The 27,987-nt window shown below is 40.9% G+C and overlaps 1 protein-coding gene across 5 annotated transcripts in view; it reads left to right on the forward strand.

Annotated features, from left to right (window-relative positions):
* Positions 1 to 321: 321 nt before the first annotated feature.
* The window catches only part of crebbpa (CREB binding lysine acetyltransferase a), a 52,840-nt gene continuing 25,174 nt past the window's right edge, over positions 322 to 27,987 (forward strand). For 4 of the 5 annotated variants that reach the window (XM_074694352.1, XM_074694360.1, XM_074694378.1 and 1 more), the window contains exons 1-4: positions 322 to 1,215; positions 18,314 to 19,017; positions 27,028 to 27,207; positions 27,626 to 27,890. In XM_074694352.1, the coding sequence (XP_074550453.1) occupies positions 1,128 to 1,215; positions 18,314 to 19,017; positions 27,028 to 27,207; positions 27,626 to 27,890 (1,237 nt within the window). In that variant the 5' untranslated portion in view covers positions 322 to 1,127. The remainder of the gene's footprint in view (positions 1,216 to 18,313; positions 19,018 to 27,027; positions 27,208 to 27,625; positions 27,891 to 27,987) is intronic. The other variant, XM_074694370.1, reaches the window with a different exon arrangement.

The following is a 27,987-nucleotide window of genomic DNA, read 5'->3' on the forward strand; positions in this document are numbered from 1 at the left end:
GACTGTTACATTCACTTTTAAAATAACACAAAAACTGCGCTATAAGAATTGTGTAAAATAATTTCTATTATCTTATTCAACATGCGGTACCCTATAGCCATGTAATACATCTTGTCTTGTAATTTATTTCATGTACAAGTTATCTCCAATGCACTCAGAGATACTTGAAACAACTGATGGAGCGCTGGTATGTCTGTGGTAGTGCTCTAGTGCCCCTAGCGGTAAACAGAGGCATTGTTTTGACGTAGGGCGTGATTGCGCGGCCCCTCCCCCTCCACAGCCGATCTGGAAAAGAAAAAAAAAACTTTTTTGTATCGAAGGAATCAACAGCCGCCATCTTGTCGTGGCTCGGAATTAGGATTTCGGTCCAACAGTGGTTTTTACGTAGAAATCGAGCATCCTTTCCGCGATATGACAGCGTCCTTCCCCCTAAAACGAATTCTTAACGTCAACTTGGAGACATTTTGTGCGAAAAAACAGGAATTGGATCGGTGGTCGTCGGGCAAAAAAGCTCAGTATATCTGATTTCCCCTTCAGAGTGCGGCGATTCAGCCCCTGTCGCCGTTCGGGAGCAGTATTGTTTACCGTGAGCAAGCCAGGACCAGAACGTGACTTTCGAAGTGATTTGCAAAAATACTGCTTTTTTATGCATTTGTGCATTTTTGTGGAGCTTCGCGCGATTTTTGCATGAAGAAATTTGACGTCACGCAAAATGGGTACTTGGAACATCTAGAAATAACGACCTCTCCTTCGGAATGCAGCAGATCATCTGATTTTATTGGATCGCCACACTGAAGTTCGATTTTTACATGGGGAATATTTTATTTTGGGTTATTTAACGATAATAATGTGGGTGTTGGGTGTTGGATTATCATGGGGTGAATGGCGGTGGCGAAGCGGGGCGCTATTGCATCTCTTTTGAAACGCACCGACTCTCACAGCACGGAGTAGCTAACGCTAACAGTTAACTTAGCTAGTAGCAGCCAATTAGCTCGCTATTAGCCAGTTAGCAGGCTTTCAGCTTGCTAATGTGCTAACCAGGAAGGTTCACGTTGAAAAGAACAACTTCCTTTCTCAAGGTAACCGCAGTTACCAACTTAAGCAACCAACTGGACACGACAGCAACCATGGCTGAAAATCTCCTGGACGTCGGACCTCCCAACTCGAAGCGGCCGAAGCTGAATTCACCTGCCCTGTCAGCGTCTGATGGACCAGGTAAAGGCCTCGATGCTGTCTGCACATAAATAAACACCACACTCTTTTGACTTATAAAAAAAACAGTGCAATGGATTCTTGGAGTATTTAACAACCCATGCATTCAAGTAGGAAGGTAATTTAGGTGTGCTGATATGCGTAATGGTGGCGGTAAACTGTGACTGTGGCTTTACTGCAGTGTTGTGGTCTGCTTCTGTGGTGAGTATGTAACTGAACCTAGCCCGTTCGTTCAAACACTAGCTTATTAGGCGTATTCTCATCCTGCAAAATGCAGTCCCATTGACAGTCTTGATATTTGTCCTGGTTTAAGTATAAGGGTAAGTGAACGTTGATCTCGGTTAAGTGAAACAGAAAATAAAGCAGACGAACTGACGTAACTAACTCAATGAATACATAGCTTTAATAAGCAACGGCTCTCTGGAAAACGACATTGAAAATTAACATGAACGACCATAACAATATCTTTAAATTCATGACCACAACTCATTTAACATCTGTGTCATACAGCTAATAGGGAGAAAAAAAATATACATATGACAACACCAAATATCTCTGTGTCAGAGTATGTTGTATGATTTCATCTTTCATTAAAGTAAATTATAGTGAAAAATAAATACGTGGTGGTATTTTACACCCATTGCTTTAGTGTGCTAACGTGATGCTACGTCCCCGTGCATAATCTGTGAGGCAAGATATGTATTTAGAAATGTTTGTAGGACACTTCTGAACATGTCCGACCAGTTTTTGGACATTTTTCTGCTTATTAACTATTATTATTAAGTCAAACCAGCAAGTGAAAAAAGACTGAAAAACAGTTTTTCATCTTGGAGCTTCATTCATCTGCCAGGGATGGAAAAAATGAACTTGCAGAGACAAAACAGAGTCACTTCCTTTGCCAAAGCAGTGCAAAGCAAGCTTGAATACTCCAACTAATCTGCATTTGATATGACTGTATCTCGTTGTACAGTGAATATTTTATTTGCACAAGATTTTCATTACATTACAAGACGATTGTCACTGCAGGCCCATGCATTTATAAATAAAATGTGGCTGTAGGAAATAAAGGTTCTGAAAATAACAGATTTGGAAATTTTGACCCTTGGATCTGTGATTAATTTTTACTTTGGTCAGAGATCAGATGAGCCTGATGTAAGAGTAACCCTTTTAAACACCCAGAATTGTAATTAAAAGTACACCCAACAGAGAATTATTTATTATTGTTTTTTTTACCTCTTTATTATTTGTTTAATGAAAATAATCTGTCAACATAATTTAATCAGGGTCTTGACGGAGAAAATGTAGCTACATGCACTTTGCTGTCGTGCTCATGAGAATGTAGGATTTTGAGCAAAAACCACTTTAAATCCATTAGAGTGACTTTCATGCAAAAATCAGTGTTTTTAATTTGAAGTACCAACTTTCAGGTTTTTTTCTGTTTGCTAACTTTTCTTCATTGATGTGGTCATGTATGTTTGGGTTTTAAGTTGATAAGTGTATCTATTTTGTGACTGAGATCGATCCCCTTATTGCTAATCCCCTCTGTTTATTGGTTGTTGCTAATAGCAGTCATGTCATGAAAGAATGCTCAAAGATCCAACTTTTTCTGTTGGTTTTGGAATCAAGTTGACTGATATAGGTTATGTGATCACTCGAGAACACAAATTTAAAGTTTATATAACAAGTGTTCACTGAGGCTGTCCCGATCAGTATTTTTGGCTTTCAATACAATTTTATGTACCGAGTATCTGTCAGTACCGATACAACATTTGAGTTTGCGAAGATAATAGTTGCACAAGAGGTAAGAGAGTAGGAATACACACTTTTTGTGTTTTAATGATCATGAGTAATTCAAATTAATGACTAAAATATTTTATTTGATTATTGTACTCTCTGTTTTCGGCTGGTTTTGCTATAAAAGCGTATATTTTATGTGCAATTCTATGTGGGACCCCTAAACTTGTGTGCTTGCGATGCAGCACGATTAGATATGAGGCTGCTCTGAACGCAATTTTCTCAAGACAGTGCGTGAGTAGCTGTAAATATTAGACATTAAAGAGACAAGTTCATATTATCTCATAATTTTTTTCCTTCTTTAATTGATATTTTTATTTTGCCACAACCGGTACCGAAATCTGTCACTTGTTTGTAAAACCAAGCGTCATATCATGTTTTAATCACTTTCCCATGTCGTTGAGCCCCATTGAGGCAGGATGTGAGATTTATCATCAGAACAGCAGGATCGTCAATCAAGTAGTATATATAAACCTGCAACATTCTCCACATTCTCCACGATGAGAACTAGAGCCTTATTTAGCGGTGTTTTTGTCTGAAAGTAACGCGCTGAAAATTCTCTGAATAAAGCGTGAATGCAGATCGATATTAGATTTTTTCACTGGGAGTCTGTTTATTTGTGTTTTTGGTCAAGTAAAAATTGGCCCCGTCTGAGTGCAGAGGAAACCGGCTGACGAGCAGGGAGGGGGTGTTTGGTGCGAGTGCTCTGGGCTTCTGCTGCACAAAATCACTGCTGTAAGGGTAATTTCTGCCCTAAACCTTGTGATAGGACCCAACTTGTTCCATCCTGGAGTATCACTTTAATGATATTTATCCTCTCTGTTAAGGTACAGAAGTGCTGTTTCAGTGGAGCAGTCTGTCCTTCTTTAGTGAGCTAGGTTACGTAGTTCAAGATTTTTAGTTTTGTATCAAATTGGTCGTATACACAGCTTCACTGCTACTGCCTCGAGAAACAATTACACATGGGACTGTTTTCACTTCCTACTTTAGCATATTTCCACAATGAAGACACTATGCTATGAAGTTGCTAATGCTACCATAACCGACTGTCCTTTGTTTTGTTTATTTTTGGTGCATGTGTCACTGGAGAGTTACCATACAATGCCGTAATGCAGATGTTACTGCTGTAACACGTCTGGCTGTGCACACATGTTCTGTAATAAAGCTAAGTGTGGTTGCTGTTCCACATCAGTGTAGCATATGCTGTTTTGATATTTTCACATCAAGTTTACAAGGTTGGTTTAACTCTGTGATAGCTAACGTGAGATGATCTGCAAAAAATACTGATCAATTAAAACGCCCTGATCAGCTCTGATTTGATACCTGAGATCAGGATGGGGACGTCCCTACTGCTCACTATATATCAGATCGTACATTTGGCTTCAAAACTGAACAACTTTTTAGCTATGGTGTTATAAACAAAGGCATGAAAGCAGTATCAGTTTAGCAAGCTGTAAACTTCACAGATGAAGTCTCACAATAACTACAAACAACTGATGGACACGAGGACAGGGAAATATCAGTCTCTGCAGGTGATGCCATTTAAGCTTTGCCTTTAATTTTCTGAAAATGGACTGTGGCTGTATTTGAAACCATCTGTAACACATTAATGAAACTTTGTTTAAAGGGAATATGGTGTATGACTGTTTCGTTTGATCTGTGTCACTGCACGCTAGAGCTGAAACGATTTCTCGAATTATGCGAGGTACTCGATTACAAAAAATACTGGAGTAATTTTCTCCGCCTCGAGGAATCGTTTCATTTTGAAAAAAGATCACAGAGTGGTATTTCAAATAGAGCTGAGGCCATATTAAGAGAGTTTTCAGACCCCTTAAGCTATCTCTTATATAAAATAGCAACTAGCAACAAATCTAGCTTCTTTTCTGGAGTTTGGAGACTAATGGGTCATTCTACGAAACGGGTGCCATTTGGGTCCGCAACATTTGATGAGATGTACAAGGCACAAAAAAAGGTGCCAAAGTGTGTTTACAAATTTTGGAGCTACCAAAGCAAGTGCTCTTACTGACATGCCGTATCAGAAAATTCTATTTCTTTAAGAGAAAAAATTTCATTTGAAAAATAACTGCTCTTTAACTAAACAAAAATGTATTTTATCCGATTACTCGATTAATCGATGGGATTTTCAGTAGAATAGTCGATTACCAAAATATTCGATAGCTGCAGCCCTACTGCACGCTGAGCCGGGCTTTGCTGGTTTTCAGCTCTGAAAAGTGGATGTTATCAATAGCCAAGCTGATATCAAAACTGCTTCCACAGCATCAGCTTGTGTTTTGAGACAAGCTTGTGAGTAGTTGAGATGGATTTTCATACAAATGAAAATATAGGTGTGAGATGGAGAATGTGATGACCAGAAGAGACAGACTCTTGTGTTGGTTTTGCATTCCTGTTTTACTGAATGTAACTAGCCGTGAAATGTAAACATTGTAGCATTTGTAACAACTCTAGTTTACAGTTGGATGCAATAGGTGTCCATACTGCACCTAAAAACTAAGTGCTATAAACTTTTTTTTTTTAAGTAGAATGTAAAAGCTGGCTGCAGAGACACTGGTAACCTGGATGTTTTACTAATTTGGAAAAATGCCCAGTATGCAATGGGCTTTAGCACACTGGGAAATTTGTTTTTGTTTGCTTATGCTTGCTTATTTTCAAATACAGCCCATGGGTATGTGTTGGTCAAATCACATTAGGTGAACATTACTCTTCAAGCACAGCACACAGCACAGTTGCTCTGAATGACTTTACAGTAGAAAAACTGAGGGAAGCTAAAAGCAGTGCCATCAGCAGCTCGGCTGGAGAGGCACTGCCTTGTACTCTAGGATTTTATAGTAGTCTGTAATCAGCAGGGGGCCGACTCTTGTTTTTTTCCTTACTCTTCTGAAATCAGATGTTATCAAATCACAGATGAAAAGAAAAGCATTAAATTGGACTTTTCAGGGACGTAGAAAGGGGTTAAGATTGAAGATGACTATGAAAGCTTTTAAAGCAGCCTTTAGCCAAACCCAGATTCTCAGTTTTAGATTTATAGAATCAAGTTATTTCATGACATTGGAGGCAGTACCCAATAGATCCATTTATCCTTCATATAAATGGAATTTAGCTGCATTTTCTTTTCATTTATTAAAATAAGTTTACATCAATGAACGAATGCCCCTTTGCCCATGAAGATAGGATGTTAAACAAAAGTCAACCACTTCATTTACCTATGTTTAAATAAATCACAGGTAAACCACTAACAGCTCAGTTTTTGCACAAGTCTATTTCTAATAAATAATAAAGCTCAGTGACAACCCCCTCAAGATTTAAGCACTGGTAGGCCTGTCACGATAACAAATTTTGCTAGACAATCATTTTCCAAAATATTATCGTCGATAAACGATATTATTGTCAATATTTTTATATTTTTTTCCATTTTTTCATTGATGTAATTATGATAAATTGGATAATAAAGTGACTACGCCATATCAAAAGCAATAAACTAATTTCTTAAGAGTATTTAACTGTAATTAAAAGGTCCGGATCTTTTAAATAAAATAAATTAAACAAAAAATATAATAAATTTAACAAACAAGAAAGAGAAAACAATACAATGAAAATAAAATGGACTCTCTTTTAGAAAAAAAATACATGTCAATGAAAATAGTTAATACTAATCAAAAACAATAAATCATAGACCCTGTCTCTAAAGAAAAAACGAAACTCCCCAAAAAAAACAAACAATAAAAACTATAGCCCAAATAAAAGGGAGTTTATACAGTTTCTGAATTGTTTGTAACATGTACTTTTTCCCAGTCAATCCGTACTGTCTGTCAAACATTTTTAACATTTCTGGCTTTCATCCGTTTTGAAGGGCTGCATTTCTTTGGCAATGTAGCTGTCTTTGAGCGCCCACCATTTGGCGCTTTTATTTATTTACTTTGCAGACCAAAAGCCTCAGTAAGAGCTGATTGTCAAAGAACAAGGCTCCGCTGCACCTCCCCTTCTTCTTCTTCGTCGCCACTATTTTCAAACAAATGCGACATATCAGCTCGTTGGTGTTCATGAGCTCACACTTTGTTCATTCTGATAAAAAAAAAAATATTCCCACACTGGGACTGTGGCAGGCGGCTTAAGAACCGTATCGTTCGTGCCATCACTCATATTAGCGTGTGTTTCCACCTTACCCCTTTAGGACGCTCGCTTCAGCTCTCTCCGTGTGTACGCGCGAGCAGCCATATTGCAAAAGATGCCAAAGATCGCATTTTTGACAGATGCTCACTCCGCTATAAATCCGCTAAATCTGCTATAGAACCTATGCACCCCGATGTTAGGAAAGATAGACGTAGCGAGACATCTTCTCATTCAGCCTCTTTGGTCGAAAGAGAGGAGGAGAACAAACATGCATGCACGTGTCAGTTTATCGAGGCTGGCAAACTTACCGAGGACGTTTTTATTTATCGTTCGGTTAATTGATTCATTGATTATCGTGACAGGCCTAAGCACTGGTCATTGCTAGAAGTTGTCTTAGCTTGCCCTTGTGAGAAGCTATGGAGAATTTCAGCAAGTGCACGGTGTGGAAAGCCAGACTCTTATTAGGAGTTATGTCTGTCGAAGTTAGCAAATACTCAGAGTGCTTGAAGAATCATAAATTAAAACAAAGATAAAGTTGGTCAGTGCCTACAGGATGTGCAGTGGCCTTTTGTCTGAAACACTTTGACCAAATAAACAAGCTATGCCTTCAACATTCACCACTGTATGGTCTCTAACATTGGTTAGTGAAGTTAGTTTAATCCCCTTACTCATATAAAATGAATTGGCGTTTGATCAGTTGTATATTTTGCATGATGTACGAAGTAAGATTGTTTCAGTAAGAATTTTCTTGAGTAATTAAGAGGGAATCAAATTCTAATGAAGAACACGTGCCATTTAATAGTCTATAACAAAGGATAAAAAATCCAATTGGATAGCTTTTCAACAAAGCAGCTGTCATGGCGTCAGTGAATTATAACGCACAGCACACATGGCAGAGGCCCCACATGTCTGCAGTGATCAATCACTGAACCTGACCCACCTCCTCTCTATAGTTGTTGCCAGCCACAGTTGGGACCTAACGAAGCCCATGGGACATCACTGGGCGATGCTTCTATCAGCTGTAAATTACTGCACACAAAGAGCTGACTTTCACCCTTTTATGACCGTCATGCTTGGAGCTTTGTGGGCAGTGCGTCTCTGGCCTGACATTTGGCCTCTGCCTTTTGCTGCAGCATCTGCTTTGAATCTCACCTCTCGTATCGGGGTGTCATGTAACCCATGGGGAGTGTTTACGTCAACAGCATTTGTGGATTGCTGGTGTTCGTGCTGCCAACTTTTGTGTTTTTGGTCTTTTCTTCATCTACAGTGGGAGAGATCGAACACTCGTCTCATCTCAGTGTTAAGGCGGCATGTTGCTCTGCAGGGTCCAGCCCTTCTGTTGTCCCCAAGTCCTCCAAAAGATAACCTGATGCAAGTAATCCAAGGTTTCTGTTGAAGTTGGGTTGAGCAATTTCAGAAATGCAGCAAGAGTAGAGTAAGACAGGTTACATGGCACAAGTTGTGGGTCAGCTGAAGATTCACTGTCCCCAAGTTTGGCTCTTAATATGGAGGGCAAAATGACCACAGTTGTGCACAAGAGACAATCTAAAGACAGCACATCAGTTTGTCAGTTCATATTTTTAGACCAGGAGTTGCTGCTTGGTTTGGGCAGGTGTGCTATGAAAACAGGAAGTGATAGTGACATACAACCGTCATCAATCCACAAACAGACCTTGTTTCTAAAGATGTTCAATGAAAACACCACCAAGAAATGTTCTGATGTTCGGTTGATTGTTCAGCATGTCTTTGCCGATAGTTGACATGTTGTGACTTTATCCTGGTGTGAGAGGAAACAGCAGCCCCTCAATCACGCCTCTGTCTGCAGCTCAGTCAGTTCGTTTACATACGGCTTGAGAAACTGGACTGTGAGCTTAGGGGCTGTTTACATGGCAACGGTTTTAGGATGAAATGCAGAAGTATCGTTGCATTTTGGCCTCTTGTTTACACGGTAAAACGGAAACTTTTGAAAACAGCCTCCAGTGTGTCATTTTTCTGAAATCCTGCAGCAGCATCATCATTAGGTTTTTGTCATTTTCATATCCAGCCATGAACTGGTCAGTTAGTCATACAACAAAAGTCTCTCCTTAAATTAAAAAACTTCTCCATTCTAAAGACAAACAAATAAATAAATGAAGACAAACAAAAGGATGGTTGATGCTAATCCTTTTTAAACTGCTACCTTGCTGTTGGACTGCTTTTTGTAAACAAGTAGTTTCACTCATTCAACGTGTGGTTTGGATGAAGCCGTTAGGCCTGTCACGATAACAAATTTTGCTAGATGATAATTTTCCAAAATATTATTGCCGATAAACGATATTATTGTCAATATTATTTTGATTTTTTTTTTTTCATTTTTTCATTGATGTAATTATGATAAATTGGATAATAAAGTGACTACGCCATATCAAAAGCAATAAACTAATTTCTTAAGAGTATTTAACTGTAATTAAAAGGTCCGTATCTTTTAGATAAGATAAATTAAACAAAAAATATAAATTTAACAAACAAGAAAGAGAAAACAATACAATGAAAATAGAATGGACTCTCTTTTAGAAAAAAAATACATGTCAATGAAAATAGTTAATACTAATCAAAAACAATAAAACATAGACCCTGTCTCTAAAGAAAAAACAAAACTCCAAAAAAAATAAAATAAATAAAAACTATAGCCTAAATAAAAGGGAGTTTATACAGTTCCTGAATTGTTTGTAACATGTTCTTTTTCCCAGTCAATCCGTACTGTCTGTCAAACATTTTTAACATTTCTGGCTTCCAACCGTATTGAAGGGCTGCATTTCATTGGCAATGTAGCTGTCTTTGAGCGCCCACCATTTGGCGCTTTTATTTATTTACTTTGCAGACCAAAAGCCTCAGTAAGAGCGGATTGTCAAAGAGCAAGGCTCCGCTGCACCTCCCCTTCTTCTTCTTCGTCGCCACTATTTTCAAACAAATGCGACATATCAGCTCGTTTGTGTTCATGAGCTCACACTTTGTTCATTCTGATAAAAAAAAAAATATTCCCACACTGGGACTGTGGCAGGCGGCTTAAGAACCGTATCTTTCGTGCCATCACTCATATTAGTGTGTGTTTCCTCCTTACCCCTTAGGCTTCAGCTCTCTCCGTGTGTACGCGCGAGCAGCCCCGTCTTCCCCCCAAAGATCGCATTTTTGACAGATGCTCACTCCGCTATAAATGCGCTATAGAGGAGGAAAACAAACATGCATGCACGTATCAGTTTATCGAGGCTGGCAAACTTACCAAGGACGTTTTTATTTATCGTTTGGTTAATTGATTTATTGATTATCGTGACAGGCCTAGAAGCCGTCATTATGTTATTCCAACGACACGCTCTTTGCATCCTCAGCTTTAGTTCTGCCAAATACTGTCTTCTGGTCACTGTCATGGACATATTTTATGCTCACCTCTTGATCTTAATTTCATACTATATAAACAGAAATTACCTTTTGAGCAGCCTGCCTTGGTGGCAAGTTGGTTAAACAATCCATAGACCGGTCCAGCTTATTGCTGTTACAGTTTTACACTCTGTACCTTTAGAATGTGTCCATTGACTCAGTCGTGATAAAAATGAAAAGGTGACTCACAGAGATCAAGTCAAGGAGTAGGTTCAGTGAATTTGACTCAGCGTTTCAGTGTTGTTTTAAATGTTACATGTATCAATGCACAATATTAGATTCTGTTCGTCAGCTTTGGCCGACACTATTCGACTACATCATTAGTCCATGAAGCCCCCGTCTTTTACCTTGCTGAAAGGCTGATTATCAAAAGCAATGAATGCAGAGGTTTTGTTGCTAAGCTTCTTCACTTTTGGGGAGTCGCTGCTTTTTTCTTCACTGAATGACTAAAGAAGCTTTTGAAAGATTTTCTGTGGCGAAGATGCTTTTTCATTGTTCGTTTCAGTGAACATCAAAAAAGCTGTTCTTTGGAGGTACACTTACCTGGTTTTGTTAAAGCAGAGCTGCTTTCCTCCTCAACCAATCACCTGAGCCAAAAAGCACTGCAAATAGACTTTTTACTACCTGTTTCCAACACCTCAGGATGCTTCATACAGCTGACTGTTGAGTCATTTTTGCACATTTAAGCTGGTATTGTGTACAAATGATAAATAATTTTAAAAAGCACAAGAAGTTCTTGAAGTACTCGAGTAAATCCATTAAAAAAAACCATTAAAAAATAGATATAGTTTAAATTGAAACTTTGAGCAAAGCAGACTTTTTAGCGCACCAAATTTTGTGCACTGTGCATGAATTCAGGCCATGAAGCAACTATCCACCATAATTCACCAATAAAAACACCACCCAACAAATGAGATTAAAAATTCTTAATTTAATAATTTACATGATCAAGAGCTGAGAGAGTGCACGTTGTACTTATAAAAGTGGGATGAAACAAGGGGGTAGAGACCGTCAAATTAGGGTGGTCTCAGCTCGTTCCCATTCAAGCCCTGTTAGTTGTTCCCTTGCAGTGAGAAGACCGACACCTCATCAACCAGTACAGCTGACCCATAACTATAGTTCACGCAAAACATGCAAAAAATGCATGTTTTGATGACATGGTGAATACTTGTACACTGTCCAGATGATGGCTCTAACCAGGGCTGTATTTAAAGCGTTAATTAGATAAATTAATTACACCGCAAATTAACGCGTTATAAAAATTTAAGCAGGTTAATCTGGATCCCAAATCGGGGAGCGGGGGCTTCAAAGACGCACTTATTTACTACTACTGGCATTTACAAACTGTTTGTCCTATTAAAAAACTGTATAAAATTAGGGTGGTCTCAGCTCGTTCCCATTCAAGCCCTGTTAGTTGTTCCCTTGCAGTGAGAAGACCGACACCTCATCAACCAGTACAGCTGACCCATAACTATAGTTCACGCAAAACATGCAAAAAATGCATGTTTTGATGACATGGTGAATACTTGTACACTGTCCAGATGATGGCTCTAACCAGGGCTGTATTTAAAGCGTTAATTAGATAAATTAATTACACCGCAAATTAACGCGTTATAAAAATTTAAGCAGGTTAATCTGGATCCCAAATCGGGGAGCGGGGGCTTCAAAGACGCACTTATTTACTACTACTGGCATTTACAAACTGTTTGTCCTATTAAAAAACTGTATAAAAGTGGTGTTCTCGTCAGATTCTCAAATTTCCGACAGTCCCTGAATGTATCACACATGACATCAGCAACATGCTTTAAACCGGGGGGAAGCAAGAGTGATTTTTGTGAGACTGCGGTCCACATCTCGTTTATTCACACGTCCTTTTTGAAAATCTGCACCAAAAAAAAGGTTTGCTCTAGCTCAATTCTGTAAAAAACAGATAATTCTACACTCTTTACCACATTAAACAAGCCCTGGATGATCGATATTTCTCCTGTATTTAAATCTAAAGAATTCTTTGAAAATTTGCTTCCATCTTCCTTGTGTCATGTTTCAGCTTGGGGCTGCTCTGCACCAGTGAGCAGCAGTTTGTGTGTTCAGAGCATGTTAAACTGAGATTACTTCACTTTTCTTTGATCCAAGACTTGAAAAAAGTGTTTTGTACATAGTTCCTCACAGTTTTTAGCCTTTAGCCCTGGTTCTCCTGACCTCATAGAAGTATAGAAGTTCATATTGCAGTGAAAATTGAGTCCACATTGAGTAAAAATGTGAGAGAAGCAAAAACCGTCCTAAAAATCAAATCAGCTTATCTTAGGTGTAGGACTGTGTAGATTTTATTAAAGATAGAACCATAAAACTTTTTTCATGTGTTCCTTATGCATCAGGGTACCTAAAAATGTGTTGTATATACTCACACCTTATTTTGAATGTTAATTTAATGTCTTTTCATGTAATTTTAATGTCCTGAAATTCAAATTCTTTATTTTGTGACCTTAAGCAGATATGAGATTAAAATGTGATTAATTAGATTAATTAATTACAAATCCTGTAATTAATGAGATTAATTTTTTTAATCGCCTGATCACACTAGCTATAACACAAACTAGTTACACACTGATAATGGAAAGCTGTAAAGAACCTGAATGAATGAATGAATGAATGAATGAATGAATGAATGAATGAATGAAGATAGGTAAACTCCCCGCCTTCAGAGTAAGATTTCGGACCAGTGAGAGAAAAATTTGACCGCACGTGACATTTGTTTACAACAGAGGACCAAAACTTTTTTTCCATGTTAACACAAACAAACTGATTGCACTTGTCAACTGCAACGATAGTATCATTTTGCTGCTGTAGGAAAATTTCCATTCTTAGCACAGTTATAACAATAAAATATTTGATCAAAATAAATTGCTGAGCATGCAAAATTTCTTATTAGATTACTTGACAAATTGCCAGAATAATCAATAGAATACTAGATTACTTAAAGAACCTTTTTACTGCAGCCCTTAACCTTAAAAACCTTTTAAAACAGGGATTACTTTATCTGCAGAGATAAATATGCAGCTCTTGAAGGTTTAATGCTGATGTAATCAATTAATATAAATCACATTCAGGTCAATTCAAAACATTTTATTTTTCCCCAAGTAGTAATTTATATTTTACTTTAATATCCTCATAAAATTCCTAAACTGGTGTTTTAAGAGTCTGAATTGTAGTGAGAAGTGTTTTGGTTTCTATCTGTGGTCCAAAGAGCAATCCCATCAGCTGGCATTGTGTGTGCGGGAAAACTAGTCTGTTCTCTATCAAACAGTTCAACCTGAGTGACAAATCTGAGCTGCACTCTGTTGCATCAGCCACTTAGTGTTTTGATAATTTGGCAAGCATCAGCAATGATCCTGACTTCCTCACTTGCTTTCGCCTTAAAATATTTAAAATAGTGGTGGGACTTGATTAGAAAAATTAAACGAATTAATTATGCCATATGTAATTAATTATTTGTAATTAATCACATTTTACTCACATCAATATTCAACATCAGAAGCAACACTTTTCAATTCAAACAGATTTTTTGTGGACACTACTTCCAAGTACATTCATCAGCCATTATGTGGTAAAGTGCTGTCAGGAGATTTAAAAAAAAAAAAAAAAAAAAAGAGCGGCGCCATCGAGAGAAAAGACGACGGAGATCATGGAGAGGATCAAAGGATGGAGCGCCCGAGATGAACACGATCAAAAAAGTTTGATATTTCTATTTTTTGGACCCAAAACAGGAAGAGAGACATTAAAGAAGAGAGTCCACTCTTCTTAGGTAACTTTGGTGTTTACATGGTCATTATTATTTGGGTCTTAAAAGATCATTCAAGATGCCCTGAAAATGGCTGGCAGCCAATGAGTTAATCTTGTGTTGATTTTTATAACGCGCTAATGTGCGGTGTAATTAATTAATCTAATTAACGTGTTAAAGTCACAGCCCTAATTTAAAACATTTTGTCCGTCACTCAAGGAAAGCGGAACAAAGCTTAAGTTTTTACTTTTAACAAAACTTGGTCACAAAGATGCACAGAAACGCACACGCTGGGCTGGAATTTATTTGATGTTAATGATTGGTTTCTCTGAAATACAGAGAAGTTGGCTTTTAATCCCAGAGACGTATGTTATTGACAGATGATGGTGATGGTTTTGGAAAGGCCACAAGATTGAACCATGTTGGATATGAAAGAAGAAACCTGTGAGTAACACAAAAGTGTTTTTTCTCTTAGTGACATCAAAACCTCTATAAATGAGGTGTTGCATTGTTTCTTGACATACAGACTCCACCAGCCTCTTTGTGGCGCTGCGTCTCTCCTCACTGTAAAACACAGGCAGCTATGCAGCACCTGTCCCTAGAAGTCCAGACACTTGGCCTTTGGGCAGCATGACAGACATCGCTGGCCTGGACCGCTGCTGGAGCTGCTTCTGCTGGTATTTATAGCCACAAACTCCCAGACAGGAGCTGCGGGGAATAGAACAACAAAGAAAAGAAGAGGGCAGTGGGCTATCAGTCAGTCGAGGAAGTTGGATAATTGGACGAGAGAAAAAGGTGGAAGAAGTGGGAAACGTGTCCAAGATAGGAAAATAGGGGAAAAAAGCTGCAAGAAAAATAAGTGCTCCCAGTCTCTCTCCCCTCCCCCTCCCCCTCCCCAATTCCATGGCTGGGGCTCCCCTGACTACATGTGGCGCTACCTAACCAAAACATTGCTTTGCATTTTTGGTCTTCAGCCAAGTAGCCTGGGGTAAGGTTGCACTGGGAGTGTGTGAGTGTGTCCATTCAAAAATGAATGAGAGTGTGGTTTGAGCCCATGTGATTGAGTTGAATGCTGCCGCTCTGAGAGCATCGATGTGGCTGCTGGTTAGAGAGGAGGAGAGGCGGAGGGAAAGACGAATGGTCCCTTCAGCCTGGAACAAGCTCTCTCCACATGGAGCACCTGCTCGCCTGATGCCAGGGACGGACAGCGGGCTGGCATGGCCGATTGAGGAGGATGTGTTTACTCAGGGAACAGCACGGGCCAAGTGCCCTCATTAAAGACAGGGGCCTGACTGAATCTCAATGAAGATATCCAGTGGTACAGGCGGCAGATGGGAGAGGAAGACTGCGTTCTGCGTCAGCCTTTATATTTCCTCTTACATAATGACTATAAGCCTCTTCATAGATTAGATGTGAATGTGGTATATCTTGGAGTAAGTGACCCAAGCTTAGTCTAGCACCAGCTTTCAACAGTTGATATATTTCTGTCACAGCCGACACTCAGTTCCAAGCTCATGGCTTCTGGTGACGGAGTGGGGCGCCGTCTTGCTCAATTTTCAGCTTGTTTTCATCATAGACCATATAAAACATGGACATAGTCTCCCCGACATCACTCGTCTGTTTCTGAAACAGTAAATTAAGTACATCTGCTATCGTTGCCGTACTGGAAGTGGCAAGGTCTTCAGGTACAGCTATAGGGCGGCTGTCGGTCACCTGACCTGAGCCATGCCTCTGAACTGCTGAGTGAGAAAAAAATTCACCTCCTGTACAGTGTGTGCTGACAGTAAAACCAGCGACTCTGACGGAAGACGTTTTTTTTTTAATCCAGGCTGTGAACAGGTTAATTTCTGCGGTGAAAATGCTTTTGTCTGGCTTGGTGTGTATGTGACTTCCGGTATTTCTAGAACCAGCCTCAAGCGGACACTCGAGAAACAGCAGATTTTAGCATTTCCCCATTGTATCATACTCTAAGACCTGAGGTTGCAGCTTGGTTTCCACTCAGAACAAGAGTCTGATGCATGCCCACATCTGGTCTAAGATCTATTTAAAGGATAAGTTCGGTTTATACAGTTTTTACATTGTTTATAGAATGAAGTAGAAAAAAATACTAACCCAGAAGGTTTTCCTGATCCAAGCAGTGCTTCGGGAGATATTTAGATCCAAAATCGTGCAGCGGACGTCCGTATAATGGGATCCATCTGGGCATAGACAGCGCCACTCCTAAAACTGCATTAATCGTCCAAAAACTCGCATTTTCACCAATATTCTATCATGGTCCGCTCCGAGTTAGTTCTCTGCTGCAGTCTGTGTCACTCCAGACAGCGCTGTGTGGCTGTACTGACCTCTGAACTCACGAAGACTTTGTTTACCTTTGCCCCTCCCCGCATGCACAATACTCTCTGGAGAGCTGACTACACTTTCTCCTTTCTTTGAGGGGCAAACGTAAACAAAGCCTTTGTGAGTTCAGAGGTCAGTACAGCCACACAGCGCTGTCTGGAGTGACACAGACTGCAGCAGAGCACTAACCCGGAGCGTACTATGATGGAATATTGGTGAAAAACACAAGTTTTTTGACGATTGATGCGGTTTTAGGAGCGGCGCTGTCTATGCCCCGATGGATCCCATTATACGGACGTCCGCTGCATGATTTTGGATTTAAATATCTCCCGAAGCACTGCTTGGATCAGGAAAGCCTTCTGGGTGAGTATTTTGTTCTACTTCATTCTATGAACAATGTAAAAGCTGTATAAACCGAACTTATCCTTTAAGAAACCAGACTATGAGCTTAGTCAGCATGAGATCAGACCATTAAGATGCATGTAAACGGCTTAGTCAGGCCAAGAACGGACCAAGCATAGCTCAGTTAGCGCACACTTTGCGCCCTGCGCTCAAACAGTTTATGGCTCCAACACACCAAACATCATAGCAAATACAGACATTAAAACATAGAGAGCTTTAGCTGCATCCACCTCAGCCATCAAAGTTAGAATGTTTCTCATTAAACTGAACTAAAACTGGATAAATGCGTTCACAACTTTAAAATCAAGCTATGAACATACTCAGAATGTTGTGTGCATTTCAGCGTACTGAGTGATGCTGGCTCTGCCATCCTTTGATATCTAGCTGGTGGGTTGGAAGTGATGCAATATGGTTAAACCATACATGTACAATTGGTGCTGGATGGCACGAGAAAAGATTTATGTCACAGCGTTTTTAAATAATGAGGCGATGTCACAGAAAATCGCAGTATTTTTCTCATTTAGCACAGTGCTCCGATAAGTGCAATATGAACAGTTTATTTCTTATTAATGATCAAACATTTACTCACAGGGAGGAATCTCCTGATCCCTCAGTTTGGTCTGGCAGGGATCAGAGAGAAATGAAATGCAAAAAGCCTGAATATATGCTGTTTATTTAACACTACTCATCTATACTCCTCTTGGTTTAGGACAGCCCACACAGACTTCCCATTTTCTCTCATTGCCTCAGTCACTTTGTCACAAACAAATCACGGCTCCCTGGGCTCTCCGTGTTGTCACACCATCCAGAGGTGTGAGCATAAATATTCCTCCACCTCCCAGCAGGAACTGAGAGTACTGCTGGATTCTCTCTTTTGTCTCACCGTGTTTATCACACTGCGTTTGTCAGCCGGTAGCGATGCTCTTATTATTGTGTTGCGTCTTGTTTTGTGTCTAATGGTGCAGGGAGGAGGGCACAGTGCAGCTTCAGTCATCATGTTGGCTCTGAAAAACATCCACTGATTGAGAGGAACTGTGAACAGCTTGACTTTAGACCAGACTAACTAATGGAGCAAAAGAATTCAAATCATTATGGGTTGATCTGCCAGCGGTAAATGAATAGAAGTTCTTGACACTGAAGAATTAATTTGTGCTAATGTGGCTTAGGAGAGTAGTTAAACAACTTGGAGGCAGATAAAATCTCTTAAATCAGGTGAATTAATTCTGTTTGTTTCTTGTTTTTGTTTAGATCTGGGATCATTATCATGGGATGATTTGGAAAACGACCTTCCAGATGAGTTGATCCCTAACGGAGGAGATCTGAGTCTGATGGCTGGGATGCCTTCAAATGGTGGAGCAGCACCTGGAGCTGGTGGCACCCCTGTGGGTCTTGGTGGTGGCCCTGTCGTCCCAGATGCAGCCGCTAAACACAAGCAGCTTTCAGAGCTCCTTCGAGCAGGTAGCAACCCAAGCATCACTGGCGCAGGGCTTAATTCAGCAAGTCCCCAACCAGGAGGAATGGGCCCACAGCTTAGCACAGCGCTGGGAAAGAGCCCCCTTGGTCAGGGCTCCCCCAACAACCACCCATCTCCTCAGGCTCAGAAAGCAGGAACACCAACAGGAGTCGCAGGGCAGAACAACAACAACAACACTGCAGCAATGGGCTTTAACCAGGCCTTGATGAACAATAACCAAGGCCATGCTGCGCTCCTGGCCCAGGGCGGGCAGCCACAACCTGGGCAGGTGATGAATGGTGGTCTTGGACCTGATGCTGGAAGGGGGCGGGGAGCAGGGGTGGCAGGCATGCAGTACCAGGGGCAGACCATGCAAGGAGCTGCACCAGGACAAGGAGGAGCAGGGAGTGCGCTGGCAGAGACACTAACCCAGGGAGGACAGCAGATGGGGGCGCTCGCCAACCTCAATGCAGCTCAGCAAGCAGGCAACATGAACAAGGTGAGTTCACTCAGTAAACCTTTTTATTCTTCTTCAACCAAATGTGTGTTTACTCTGTCAGTATGATGAATGAGTGAGATACACGGTAAGTGCACAGATATTTAAGCCTACAGTGATACTGATGAGCCCACAGTTACCCCCAGCATTGACTCTGAGATGTAGCTGAGCTGATTTCACTGTCACACCAACTAAATATGAGCATGCACCTGTTGTAACAGTGAAATACTTCATTTTGAAATCCCATAGATTGGCTCAAACCACTGATTAGAAACTTAAATTTCTTGTTAATGAACAAATTAGGAATCCTCCTTGATCCATATTTCTCCAAAGACTCTAAAATCAACTTTGTGGCTGCCAAGGTGGAGGGGTTAATAAAAAGAAACACTGACCTTTGATACTTTGAAGCAGGAAGTTGATTTCTTAGTATATTGAAAAAGAAACAACCCAAAGCATAACAACAGCATGAGTATGTTCTGCAGTACTTTACTCCAGAAACAAGCAAGTGCAGAATTAGCAGGCTGTATTTTTTCGACTGAGCACACACTTGCAGAAAAAGAAGACCAAGCTTCTTGCTGCAGAAAAGGAGAGGTGTATTTGTCCTGAAATCCACCTGTTCAATAGCGGTGTTAAAGTCTTGATACTAAAAAGAGCTGTGTCAGCAGAGTAGATGTTCAACACAGTAAACTGTGGTACACCGTGTTACTGTGTCTGCACATTACCAAATGTGCATGCATTGCCAAAGTATAGAAACTTAATCTACACACTAGGGGTGGGCGATATATATCGCGTACAATATTATCCAAAATGTTGCTTTAACGACATGCAATTTTATGTTATTGAGTATTACTGTTGTGAAAAAAAATATATACAGATGGTGCATGGATGGCAAAGGAGAGGTGCTTGAAAGTCCTCATTTGCTGAATGCTTGCCTCAGAAGACAATCAGTGGACAGGGTTCAGTCATGTGACTCAGTGGAAACCAAACACTACATAGTCGCACGTGGAGGAAACATGCAGGAGTCTCCCATCTCAGTGCGGGTCCACGTCCCTCGCCTGGACCTGGAAATGGTTTGGAGCGAGTGTTGCATCTTCACAGAGTAGGCGCTGGGAGATGTTTCTTGTGGTGTTTTCCCAGCTTCCTGTCCGCTATATGGAATGTGCTTGTCTGTGTGTGTTAAAGCGTGCACATGTTTGTGTGTCTACGAAAGCGTTGGAACGCAGCTTCACCGTGCGTGAAACAGCACAAAGAGAAATGTGAACGCTGCGATGTATATATGAAACCCCGTAAGGCTATATAGTCAAGGTATAGACTAGAGCTGCACGATTTGAGGAAAAGGTGCGATTTGCGATTAGGTGGAAAATATTGCGATTGCGATTGTGCTTGCGATTTAATAAAAAAGGTTGTGTCATGATGAGTCTACTTATTTGCTTGGTTATCATGGAGAAAAATCTGAATTGCATGTGCTGACATTGCGATTGCGATTGCGATAATCGTGCAGCCCTAGTATAGACCTGATTTATGAGAGGTACCTCTAAATTACTTCTGTGTTATATGGAAAATAAATTAACTCGACTTCCAGGGGGTACGGGTGCCTCCGTTGGGGGGGATGGGCCGCCCTACCTATACAGTGGTAGGGAAAACACTGTCATTGTTAAGTTGCTATAGAATATTGTTGGGCAATGTTTAACAGAGATGTATGAAGCACTTTTAAAATAAACAAGAACTGTTGTTCTGAAATGCTGTGTCCATCCATAGTTGTCCCTCTGGTTGACAAGTACTTTTATAGTATTTTTTGTTCAATATTGTCAGAATATCGTTATCGGAAAATTTGAAAAAATAATCGAGATATATTTATTTGCCCATATCGCCCACCCCTACTACATGCACAACTGTAAAAGCTCAGCTTAGTTTGTTGTTCAAAATTATTCTGGTTCTAAAAGTTACCTGCCAACTTTTTGGGGGAAATTCAGAAAATTTACCTGCCATCGATATTGGTGGAATTTATGCATTTGCAATCCTGTTAACACATTTGTTGATTGACTCACACATTCATATATGTATTTACATACACGCACAAATTTTGCATTTGTGAGATTTGACATCGCTGTTTGGTGGTGGTCATGGTCAGTCTTTGGTTGTTAAAGAAAAAAAAAGGCATCTGTTCTCATAGGCTCTTGAAGGCCTTTGGCTGCGTATACGTAAGCTTTGTTACTAATGTGGTTTCACAGGAAATAAGAAGGAAGCTGTCTATTGTGTGTGAGAGCTGAGGCACTTAAGCCGTACGTAACCACAACACACACAGGCACACTCACAGACACACACACGCTGTGCTGCTCGTGCTGAGAAGAGATAGTGGATGTGTGAGGTCATTCATTCTCAGATCGTCTCAGACACATGCGTGCGTTAACCACAAGAAAGATTAAAAGCTGCTGTTGAAGTTTCTGAAAGACTGACAGTCAGCGTCTGCGCAGAAATGGGTCTACGTTCCAGGATCCTGCAGATCCTCTAAGTCTTGAGTTCAAGGCCCCAAAAAGTCTCATTCAAAGAGGTCTTACATTGTTATGGCAGTGTGATCCAGGCCTGAACTCTTTATCAAATCTACATCTTCTAGTGGATGTTAAGATTTTCTTAAATCTTCTTTGTGGATTTTGTTGTCGTCGTGACTTTTACAGCATTTACGTTCGATGTCTCATCTCTGGGTCCGTTGCAGGCTTCTATTTTGATGGGCAAGTATCACTCGGGTTTAACCGCCAGTCTTTGTTATGATGTCATCAACACTCTTAGAGAAAGAAACGAGGGGTCACATGTGGCTCCCTCTTTTGTGTTTTAATCGCTGGTTGTAAATCTTTTTTTGGGTGATTAGTCTGGGTTAGAGGCTGCTGTCAGGCCCCTTTGTGGTTGTGTACCCATGAACACTCCTCCCTCTCGCTCTCTCGTGTCTTATTGGATGGCTGCCCCCCGTCGGTCCCACAGAGGAAGACAGGTATTGTAAACCACTTAATCAGTTGGTGTGGCAGAGGGCGGTTGTGATGAGGATGAAGGAGGGGGCCTGCTCGGCTAAATCGTCTGGCCTGGCAGCAGAGCTGAGATGATAGTTGGCAACTGTCCTGCCTGCCGATGTGTTGAGTGTGTCAGAGAGCGGCCGGCTGAATGGGGAGAGTGGAGAGGAGGGGGCATGACTGTGTGTATGTGTGTGTGTGTGTGTGTGTGTGTGTGTCAGCTTGCTCAGCTGTGTTGAAAGGCTGCCAGTGTCTAGTCGTCTCAGCTGGGTCCTTTTTATCTGGTCCGTTGGAGCGGTGTCAACAGCCTGAGGGGATACAGCCTGGCCTGGCATGGCAGAGTCTGGTTCTCCAGCAGCTCTATGGATGAGAGTGCAGCGCCAAGTTGATCCGTGTGAAACGCATGGCACTAACAAGGCTTTCTGCCCTCCTGGTGACTCACGTCTTAATGTATGCAGTCTCTGCTCTTGTTTGTTGCAGTAGATAATAATAAACATGAATTCAGGGGATGTAAATGTCTTCCCAAGAAGATGATCCAGTTTGATCCTTGATCGCTTTGATTCAATTCAACGACAGTTAATAAAAACTGAATCTTGGCGTGGTTTGATTCAAACCAGCTGCAGCTTCTCCAATATATTTTCACCTCATGTAACCGAGTAAAAAACAGTGAGACCATGTTTTCACCAAGAGGTCCAGTATGGCACAGTAGGGCTGAGAGATTATGGTAAAAACAAGAATCCTGATTATTTTAAGTGATATTGAAATCACGATTAATATACACAATTATTCATTTATTCAAAAACTTCAGTACTGATTTAAACACAACTTTAAAGAACCAGCAAGTGGCACATACAGTATTATTGATACACATAAGTCACACACACTGGCTGTGGCTGCACATGGAACACAGAAGAGCTATGAAGCACAGGAACTTGCATACGTCTACACTGTGTGGCATATTAATTGTTTTTCTTCGGTCATATTGTTTTTATGATTGTCAGATGGCAAAATTGAAATAACGATTAAAATCCAATTAATTGTCCAGCCATATGGCACAGTACAGTTTTGAACAGGTTTGATCAGTAAAGCCTGGTCCCGTTTGCCTTTTCACAGCCAACGGTGCCCTTCTTGGTAGGCGGCGTATGAGCCTGATGCCAATAGCTGCGTCAGCTTTGTAATGCCGTGACAACATAGCAGTAGGAATGAGTACAGAATTTGGTACTTTTATTGGCACCAACCAAATTCTGTCAAAAATACCGGGTACCAATTCATGTAAAATTAAAAGGTACCATGTTTAGGTACCTGAATGCATCCTTGTGACTATGAGGGAGTGGAAGAGTAGGCGGTTTTCCATACTGGACAAGAACACAGCATTGCAAGTTTATACATAGAAGAATAAATTGAAAAAATATATATTTTGTGGTTATACAAATTGATGTTTTTTACCACATAAAAACAACAAACTACCGAAAATTGGTACTGTTGAGCACCGATAACGATTGCATTGGTACCGTATCGTTTCAAATGAAAGATACCCATCCCCACATAGCAGCGCGACACAGTGTACCCGGCTAATAAATCCAACAAAGAAGAAAAACACAACACAGTAAACAACAAACAACAATGGAGGACATCCAGCATTTATCGTCCTTGTGGTTACCATGTGGCTCTTTGTTACAAAACGCTATCAGGCTTTCTTTCAGAGAGGGCAGTGTGCTGTGAGAATAACTACAGCAATCGCTGTAACACTGGAAGTGTCTTTTTTTTCAGTCAATCAACAGACTACAGCCCCACCTTCTGGGATTGGTTTGGTATGTCTGGAACCCTAACAGAAAGGTACCAAAAAGTGGGATGGTAAAGGTCAGCAATTTGGGGACCTGTCCCGGGTTAAGTCAAAGGAAACGCGGGGCTGAAAAGCGAAAGTCAAAAACATGTCACGTTCGTTTCTGGTTGTGGAGAGTTGAAAGAGAATCGGGGTTCATGTTCATGTTCCGTTGCTAGGCGCTACCCAAGTAGCTGCCTGTTGCAGCAGCTCTCTCATCTTTGTCCGTTTCTTGTAATTTTTTTTGTCTCTTTTTCGTAATCTTTGTATTTGGAGTGGATCATCACTTTGTATGGTTCATTGTCGGTCACGGACACCAAACTTTTTGTGGCTTCGGCGGTATTTTTTACTACTTTTCTCCTGTGTTTGTCTGGAGATCCTACATGTAACCATGGCTGCATTGTTTACATGCGGAATTAGCTGTTAGCAGCCTGTAGCATGTCAATGCTAACTGGTGTAGGACTTGATGATTTGCTTCGAGCTGACGTGGACCTGTCCTTCCATCCATCGTTGTTGGGAACGTGGGATCTCACTCCGGGGGATGGACGAGCTAGCTGTGCTAACCCAGCGGCATCGTGCTGTTCATGGACGTGGCTGACGGAGCTGACATCAGACCCGGCTCCACATTGGAGGAGCTTCACCTGCTGTGAGCAGACAGGATCCAGGAGACAGAGACTGAACAGACTGCTGAAGAAGCTCAGTCCTGGACCCTGTGGAGGTGGAGGCTGGCTAGGCTGGAGAGTGGTGGACGGGATGTCGTTATCTAATTTCTTGTGGACCTTTTTGCACTTTCTATACTGTTTCTTACTTTTGTTTTCTTAAATGCTGCTGTGAGTCCTGAATTTTCCCTCGGGGATAAATAAAGTATTTTCTATTCTATTCTATTCTATTCTATTCTATTCTATTCTATTCTATTTGCAAGAAAGGATGAAAAAATCTCAATCAGGTAAAGTTTAGCAAACCTTTTATTTTAAACCAAACTTTATGTAGCTACATATTTTTAATTCCAGTAAAATAATTCATGGGGGCAGGGGCGCTGAAAAGCAAAAGTGAAAGTCAAAACCATGTCGCGTTCGTTTCCGTTGTGGAGAGTTGAAAGACAATCAGGGTTCATACGGACAGCTTAGCAAGCCCAAATAAGCAGCTACGCTCCAGAAAACAAGCCACAGGAACCCAAAACCTGCGACTGATTAGACGTGTAAGCGACTTTTGCCCTTCTCTTCTTCATACCAAAACACGCATGTGCAAGAGAAATTTTCTGGGTGGGCGGGGGAGCGTGGTGCCCGCTGTGAGAGGAGCACCGGCTGAGCAGCAGAGAGAGAAACAAACTAATCACCAAAGAGATTTACGTTCCCATGTCTGAAAACATTTATGTTACTGTTTGTACTCGATGGTTGCGGTATAGTCATTTTATACATCAAGCGTGCAAAAACCCTCAATACATCGAGTATATTCCATATACCCCCAGCTCTACCACGAAACCACAAACAAATACATCACCTTATTAATTTGCACCCTACAAAAAGTTGTCTTGAACAAAGAAAAGTAATGTTAAAAATGTGATTTGATCTCCATTTATTTTCTTCGAAAACAAATGCACATCTTGGCAAGAGTTACATTAACACACAATAAGCAGGCTCAGTCAGTATGTTCACTTGCAGCTTGATAAATTAAACTATGTGCTAAATCAGATCCTGATCGGACTATCAAGATGCATGTAATCAGCTAAGCCAGACAGAGAATACATCTAATGTCAGAGAACACTGGATTGACACACCTAGATAACACGATTGCTATCAAACTGCTTTTGGATACGGCAGCTTTCGGTACACCTCAGCATTCAGTGTGAGCAAATTTCACCCAAGCAGCAACTAGGGATGTACCGATCCAACTTTTCTGGTTCCGGTACCAATACCGATCAGATGCCAGTGTTGAATAATAACCTGCATGCCCTTCTGTGGGGTAAGACTGGTCATTTTTTGTGTGAAAAGACAAAAAGATAGTTTGTGTGTGTGTGTATATACATATATATACATATATATATATATATATATATATATATATATATATATATATATATATATATATATATATATATATATATATATATATATATATATAGTTCCTGAAATTATAATTTATTTACACCATAGAATATTTAAAGTTCAATTTAATTGTGAACTTTTAAATCTTGTTGATTGATGGTGGTAAAGAAAGTGCATCAGAGGTAATATTTCAAATCAAATAGCAAAGAGCACCAGAAAAAAAGGGCATAGAGCTGGTTGCCTGGATCGGCACTGAGGCTGGCTCCTAGTTGAATACGCACACAGCTTTGCTTATCAAAAAAGGAAACAGCACCACCGATCAAAGCAGAGTGAGACGTTCTCAACCACAAGCCTGGTTTTCTTTTCTGCACGATACACAGACAAGACCAGACCCCCAGTGGTGACTTAATGATTAAGCTATGGCCTAAGTTGGACCTCTGCCTGCATCTAAACGTTCTGAGTGACAACCCATTGATATATTGCAAATCATGCTTCTGCAGGGACATCCCTGCAAACAAAACAGCATTTTTTAAATGTTCATTCTTATTTAGCTCATATCAAGTGTTTTTTTTAAACTGTACAGTCTTGAAGGAGTGCCTCTTTTAAAAATATAAGGATGTCAGTTGTTGGTTGCTTATGTTCAAAAGCTTTACAACTGACCAGATTAAGTTAAGAGCTGAAAATACAACTAACTACAGCTTCACCTCATCATGGCCTAACGTAATCATCCAAATAGTTGCGGGTATCACGAAGAGCTGTCGTGGTGGCGGAGCGCTGGTTTCGGTTTAGAGGGAACTGGGCACAGAGATTCTGGCACAGCTGATACGGAGCTGGCTGCAGCAGAGAGAGGGGGTCTTGTTGGGACAAATTGGCGGTAAGATGTGGGTGAAGTTGCTGTTGGCACATTGCTGTTGTTTTGAAAAATGAAGGTTTGTGATGACGCTAAATAATGCTGCGCAGTTTTGTATGACATGGTTATAGGTGTGATGCCAGAAAGTTTTTGGGGAGTTGAGAAGACCTCACTCTGCATCTGTTTTGGACCTAACCATTTTAACTTTTTTTTTTTTTTTTAAGATTTCACTCATATTTTGTGAAACTAATCCTGCTCTGTAACAACTCTTCTGTCCTTTCTCTCTCTCCTCAGATGGGCCTGGGCAGCAATGGAGGTCCGTTTGGGGCTCAGCCCTATGGTCAGGGGGCCACAGGGCCCGGCCAGCAGCTAAACCCTCAGCAGCAGCTCCAGAACAAGGCTGCCCTCACCAACAGCCTGCCCCCTTTCCCCAACGAGCTTAAAGGGGCCGCTGTGACAAGTGTGCCAAACATGGTTTGTGCCTTTCTCTTTTTCACAATACCACTCTCAGACATTACAAACCAAAAGGAAGAAATATAAAAATAGATGTTTTCTGGTTTCATAGTCGCTTTTTACTGGTTTGTAGGAATACTGTTCATTCAGATGAAGACCCTCAGATTTTTAGACTTCCAAAATATCCATCATGAACTTTGTAAGTTTGATTAAAAGCAGACATCTGCAGCAAACATGCTTGTCTTGCACCTTATCTTGTTTCAATGGGCACCATTAAAACATGCTATACACACCACATGTAGACTACAGGTTCATTGGAAGCAGATGTTTGATTTGTTATAATGACATTTTATCTTGTTAAGCAAGTTAAGCATGTGTTATCTTTGAAACTGTAACTGCCAGTAATTTGAGGTTGACTGTGTGTTTTTCATTTGTGCAGCAGCTCCAGCAGCAGCCACAGCAGCAGGCGATGCTCCCCCTGGCCGGTGGCGGAGGTGTGGCAGTGCCGTCAGCAGGCCCCACAGCCGACCCAGAGAAACGCAAACTGATCCAGCAGCAGCTGGTCCTGCTGCTTCACGCACACAAGTGCCAGCGACGGGAGCAGGCCAATGGGGAGGTGAGGGCCTGCGCCCTGCCTCACTGCCGCACCATGAAGAACGTCCTCAACCACATGACCCACTGCCAGGCCGGGAAATCCTGCCAGGGTGAGTCCAGGTTTTCAGAGTATCGCAATAAATATTGGCGTCAAAGTGACAACCTTGTAAAATACTAAGACTTTACAGCCATGTGACAGTAAAACAC

Source organism: Halichoeres trimaculatus, unplaced genomic scaffold (genome assembly GCF_033239565.1).
Source record: "Halichoeres trimaculatus isolate MK-OKI-2021-1 unplaced genomic scaffold, fHalTri1.1 fHalTri1_scaffold_2, whole genome shotgun sequence".
NCBI classification, from domain to species: domain Eukaryota; kingdom Metazoa; phylum Chordata; class Actinopteri; order Labriformes; family Labridae; genus Halichoeres; species Halichoeres trimaculatus.